The 6,465-nt window shown below is 41.5% G+C and overlaps 1 protein-coding gene across 1 annotated transcript in view; it reads right to left on the bottom strand.

Moving 5' to 3' along the window:
- Window positions 1-4,874: 4,874 nt before the first annotated feature.
- Window positions 4,875-6,465, bottom strand: part of BBS10 (Bardet-Biedl syndrome 10) — a 2,522-nt gene continuing 931 nt past the window's right edge. The window contains exon 2 of the mRNA XM_085320520.1: window positions 4,875-6,459. Within this exon, the coding sequence (XP_085176646.1) occupies window positions 4,903-6,459 (1,557 nt within the window). The 3' untranslated portion in view covers window positions 4,875-4,902. The remainder of the gene's footprint in view (window positions 6,460-6,465) is intronic.

The raw sequence follows: 6,465 nt of genomic DNA, 5'->3' as shown, positions 1-6,465 counted from the left end.
TTGACGTAACTTCCGTCTGGAGCCACCTTTTTCCATATACGCAGAGGAAATCCATGTCACATGTTCACTCTGTGCATTTACATTTAAGGTAATATTTAATCAGATGCTTAGTCTGGAGAATGAAGACACCCACTGAAGGCAGGGTCATGATTATTATGAAAAGAAAGAGCATCATGCTGGATTGTTTTATTGGAATTTTCAAAACACAAACAGGTTACAGCTTCAATTCTGTAAAATAATACACTCTTTAAACACCTTAAATGGAAATTTGTACTTTATAGCAAGCTTTGCTGTAGGTGATTTAGGATGCAGTTACACAGGAAGTAATATTCCCTTAACCCTGCATTGAACAACACCTTCAGTGTAGCAGTTCTTTTATCTGCTGATGATTTCATGAGAAATAAACTGTCTGCTGAATCGGCATTTTCTACAGCACAACTATTTTGCATTCTTTTTGCCAAGACTGGTTTAAAACAAAGAATGCATTGCTCAGCTCTTGTCTGCCCATCTATCACAGACATAGGTATTACTTCCCAAGCCTGGTCTTTCATTGAATTATACAATGAATAAGGAGATACTATCTATTAAATCTCTTTCATTTTTGTGATCATTATTTTTAATTTTGGAATGCTAAAATTAACATTGTTATTCCTGAATGTAGTTATTGGTTTAACAGTCTCACAGAGAAGTGATTTGTATGATCCTAGATCCAAATATCTATTTCTAGTTTCATTAACAAAATACAAATGATGCTTTGCACAAAATGCTACTCCAAAATTACAATCATGTTAATTACAGCCAACACATTTCCAAAGCTAGTTTATAAATTCAAACAGTATTCTCTTCATTTTTTCAACCTTATTGCTAATAATGTGATAAATAACATAGCAAATAAAGCTAATATTCAATCTTTGTTCTTAACCAAGACAAAACTGTTAACATATTTCTTAGATTTCAAGAGAATTCAATTGCAAAATTTGCTTCAATATTGAATTAGATTCTCTCTTAACAAGAGATTTAAAAGAATCTTGCCAAAAAAGACACAAGGGAACTAATTAAACAAAACATTTATAGATATAAAATTAGCAATCAAAAATTTAAGTCTCTAGTTCGAATAGCAAACTTGCTGTATAACAAAAATTTAGTACAGGCTCAGGTGAAGGCAATTCCAATGAAGTAAGGAGATATGTGTAAGTTAAGAATTTAATCTTCCTTCATCTGCTCACATGGTATGCTTAATCACTTGCCTGTGGACTCTGGAACACTCTTAAAAATATCGTAACAGAAACAATATAAAAGTACCATAACTATGCTGCTGTACCACAAAAGGCATATTTGCATTTAGTCCTGCCTTAAGATAATCTCTTATCTTTGGGTCAATTTTGGGGTTAAACCTAACAAAAAATACACCTTTTTGACTAGCTAGACATAAATGTATTAAAAAGGAAATGCAGCTTAATTTTCTAATCTCACCATTAGTATTAAACCACCCACCTATTTCTAAAGGAGAATTTTCATTTGGACCCACATCAATAATAGCTTTATGGTACCTATATCCTATTGAAATTAATGGGGAACAAAGTGCCTAATCGATTTTATTGGCCTGAGCCTTTCTGTTGACTATAAGGAAGGTAACATTTCTTCATAGAAATGGTGGCTGGCTTTTCAGCCACTTATGCTTCCCAGAATGGGAAACATCATTTATCATTTGCTCCTATACAAAAYATTGTACTCCTCTTGGAAATGTCATTCAATAGTGCATGAGTTATTACACAATGGAATAATATTCTTTGTTGCAACTGATTCCTATTAACAATATTTTCTACTGCCAGAAGTGCCCATAAAAGTCAAGTAATCAACTGAGCATGAAAGAAAATATAAGACCATATGTATTATATTTAGGTTATCCAACTTGCAGCAGAGAAGCTGGTTTTACCCACCTGCTGAAGAGGGAGGTGGTGTCCAAGCTTGGAGATCAGTTGGAAGGGCCTAAGGAAGGTGGTAAGCAGTGAGCTGCCTGGGGTCAATCAATGGAGAAAGACAGCTGCAGGAACACTGGTGGAATTTAGGCTGTATCAGTGCAGCCCCACACGCTTGCGCGTGCTAAAACCACGGGAAGCATCACCCATAAAAGTACATTGAGACTCGACTACTACCCAGATCAACAAAGGAGAAGCAGTGTTTTTGTCAAGTAAATAGCTTATTCATAGGAGCTGCTCCTGGGTGCAAGATGCATTTGTAATTTCTAGTCTTACTGTATGGACCATACACTATTACACTTAGTTTTTAAAGCCAAATCTTTTTATTATTATTATTATTATTTATTTTATTTTAAGTTACCTGCCTCTATAAATATATCTGCCACCCGMTAAACAGGATTGTCTCACTAAAGTTACACCTACATTGTTTGTGACAGGAAAGCTTTGTGAAAGCTTTAAAATACGCCGATGCATTTCAAGCGTGGTAGAGTATGCAAGATGGCTAGGAGTTTCAGAAAGGTGATTTAAAGATTTGCTAAAACCATTCTCCTAATTTAAGACYATCACCACTAGTGCCCCTGTACRTTTCATTGTATTTTATGTACCAGAGCCTGCACATGTGTTCATAGAAWCATAGAAYCAGTAAGGTTGGAAGRGACCTCTGGAGATCATCTAGTCCAACCTCCCYGCTCAGCAGGGKCACCTACAGCATGGTAGACAGGGTTGCATCCAGGCRGGCCTTGAAGATCTSCAGASAAGGAGACTCCAYAACCTCTCTGGGCAACCTGTGCCAGKGCTCCGTCACTCTCACAGAGAAGAAATTCCCCYTCACGGTCAGGCGGAACTTCCTGTGCTTCAATTTCTGCCCATTGCCTCTTCTCCTGTCACACGGGACAACTGAAAAGAGTTTGTCCCCGTCCCCTTGACACCCTCCCTTCAGGTACTTGTACACATTGAGAAGATCCCCTCTCAGGCTTCTCTTCCCCAGGCTGAAGAGGCCCAGCTCTTGCAGCCGTTCCTCGTAGGGCAGGTGCTCCAGCCCTCTGATCATCTTTGTAGCCCTACGCTGGACTCTCTCCAGTAGCTCCATGTCTYTCTTGTCCTGGGGAGCCTAGAGCTGGACACAGTACTCGAGATGAGGCCTCCCCAGGGCTGAGTAGAGGGGCAGGATCACCTCCCTTGACCTGCTGGCAACAGTCTTCCGAAGGCACCCCAGGATACCATTGGCCTTCCTGGCCACAAGCGCACGTTGCTGGCTCATGGTCAACTTGTCATCCACCACCACTCCCAGGTCTTTCTCTGCAGAGCTGCTCTCCAGMAGGTCAGCCCCCAGCTTGTCCTGGTGCCTAGTTTTCCCTAGTTTCGGATGCACCTTACTTTCATTTTGCGAGGAGATTAACCAATACTCAAGTACAAACTTGAAAAAGTGTCTGGGAACCACTGCAAGAAAAAATCTAGGCTTGTGCAACCCTAGTGCAAGCCCAAACAAACTGTTCATTGTAGTTTTGACTGACTAAAGAGGTCTGCTGAGCCCAGCATATCCCTGCCATAACGACATGAGAGGACTCTGAGAACTGCCTCCACGTCACCTGTCAAAGGGCAAATTAGATCTATTAGACAKCTTCAAAATTTGGTATATCTGCCAAATGTCTTAAAGAGTTTCAGCTAAGCCTTAGAAATCTGAGAAGTGACAACACAGTCATGAGRAAGCTGATCAGGGAGCATGCCAGCCTAAGTATGGGCCCTAACCAGGCAACACAGCTTTTAAAATTGGGGTCAGCTCTGGAGCTGACGGTGGTAGGTTAGATAGGTCAAAAAGGAGGAAAAAAAAAAGGAGATTCAAACACCAACAGAGTTTGAACCACAGTCTGGAATACAACACAAATTAAGGGAAGGAAAATCTGATTTTCAGTTGTAATYGTCTCAGGTACAGTAAATAAAAAATGTGATATTTGTCCATGATTTTAAACATCCTCACTTAATTTTATTTAATGGYAGATTAAAAAAATCCCAGTTGTTGTATTATGTAATACTTGCACATAAGAGAATGAATATGACACCTTTATCAAGGCTGCTCAAAAACCTCCCCAATTCACCTAAAAGTTTTTAAGACATAGCTGAAAAATGGGTGTATTGACATCCAGGTGATACTGAGTGAAAGCAAATTTTATTAGGATGAAAATCCTGGGGGAAGAGGTATGGGGGAGGGAGGGAAGAGTAAAACCCCTGATGACAGTCTGAATTGGAATGCTGTCTCAAAAGCTTTTTCACATAAAASCATACTACTGCCTGTATATTTTTTCCCACGACTACACAGCCTGCTTTTATAGCACCAACACAACTCAACCCAGAAGAGCTAAAAATGACTAGCTGTACTAAATAATGTCACGTAACGTGACATGTCAGAGTGAATGCTGGTTAATCATAATATGAATTTGTTCTTAACATTAGTAGTTTGACCGAAGTGAACCCAATAGAGGATAAAAATGCTGGATTTCATTTCAGACCAGAAAATTCTTCACYGGGATATACTACAGTGGCCTACCACTTGCTGCATTAACACTGAACCAACTAGCATGACAGGTTTTTTTTCCCACTGTATTTAGCAAAGAGACAAAGTTCACCCTTGGAGAGAAGCATACAGAGGATCCTCTGCTCAACGATGGAGAAAGCAGGGCCCATGTTCTGCAGTGGGACTCAGCTACACTCAGAATTACATTTTCTCACACTTGAAACTTCAAGTTATGCTGTTCACAACAGCTTTTTCCTCAAATCTCAGCTGCTCTGCCTCCTTCTTCTTCCTTTAATTCTAAGGGGGAAAAAATACATTAGGCTTTTAGAGGCTATATTTAGTCTCCTGTACTTAACTTTGGAATATATTCATTTCACACAAACACAAAACCAAAAAAGTTCTTTATTGTTTTCAGAAATCATCTTCCGAGTCATTATCCTCATTTTTTTGCAGTGGCCGCTTAACACCAATTATTAGGTCAATAGTGAGAAGCTCAGCAATACAATTAAGAACCGAAATTACTAACTGGTATTTACAATACACTGATTCTAAGCCTTTCTGTTTCATAGGCAGTGGCTCATTTTTCCTGAGTGCATCTATGGCTTTGAGATAGAATTTGTTAAAGCTGYTTCCTTCTGCTGTCCTGTATAGGGACCTAGGAATGCTTAGCAAGGCATCTGCAATTATATTAGCTACATCAGCTACTACTGACTCTTGACACTGCTTCGCATAGTGCCGAATATAATAATGTAACAGAATTTCAAAGTTACCWCCTACTGGCAAAACTGATCCTGCTTCTATAATCAAGTTGGGATAATTYTGTCTGTTATTTGTACAACTCTCTCCATGTTTAAGTAGAACTATATCACGACTAATTTTCTCAGTATCTTTATCAACATCTAAGTGTTCAGACACAACTGTATTAGCATTATCTACAGCTAAYGCAGCAGTGCTACTATTTTTTTGATCGTCCACAACTAAATCACTTCTACAGTTCTTGTGGACTACACCTGGATGCTTCCATTTTGGATGCAGATTCTGTACATCTCCTGAAGAGCCATCTCTGACAGTAAGAGCACTTAATTCATTGATGGGTGAAACAGGACTCGAGGACATTTCCAAGCCTGTTTGCACACACGCTGGATTTTCATTTCCCTGTAAGTCAGATTCTACAGTCTGTGTCTCTGCTTCACCCCTACCTGTTTTCAGATGATGTTCAGAACCCTGRTTACTATTACAGGAGATATTTTCTATTAGGAGTTGCTTCTGAGCAGCAGATGAATGCCAACCACAGATATGTGAGATTTCACCCCGGATTTCATCTTCACATTCCTCCTTAAGTTCAACGGTTTTAAATAGCTGCTCTAGCATTTTAAATGCCCCCTGAAAAGCAGCAGCGTGTTGCTCATTAACACCATGGGCTGGCCCACAGAGAATCAGGCAATGAGGCTGAAAGGCACACGTGCTGGCGAAGCCAAGGTGAACGTATCTCTGTGAGCCGAGCAGCAAGGGCTGACAGAACGTTGCCACTGCAATTTCGGTGATTKCTCTCTGCCTGTCATCGCAAGAAGGTGTAAAAGGTGAGATGCCCGTGATTTTGCGGAGAAGGGTGATCTCTTCCGGYGATAAACACTCGACAACAGATATGCCGTACAGCTCCGCAAAATAGATGACTACTTCGTGCTGCTTCACGCTTGACAGCAGCAGCTTCACGTTGTTGCTCTGCAAGYGCCTCATCACGGCTTCCGTCCTGCTCGCGACCCAGCGCTGGCAGGCCTGAAACTGCCCCTGCGCCTCGACGAGCAGCTCCACGCCGGGGGCGGCCGGGCCGGCGTGGAGGGGCTCGGTGACCAGGACGGCTGCCGCCTCCCCGTCCGCCGGGCGGCGCCCCGCGAAGCGCCCGCGCAGCAGCAGCCCGGCCAGGACGCGGGAGCTGGCCAGGGGCAGGCCGGCCACGGCGACGTGCAGCTCGGC

This window comes from Rhea americana, unplaced genomic scaffold (genome assembly GCF_003343005.1).
Source record: "Rhea americana isolate MKP2758 unplaced genomic scaffold, rheAme1 scaffold_64, whole genome shotgun sequence".
Taxonomy (NCBI): Eukaryota; Metazoa; Chordata; class Aves; order Rheiformes; family Rheidae; genus Rhea; species Rhea americana.
Note: the sequence above shows the minus strand (reverse complement) of the source record. Positions and strands in the feature narration are given on the sequence as shown.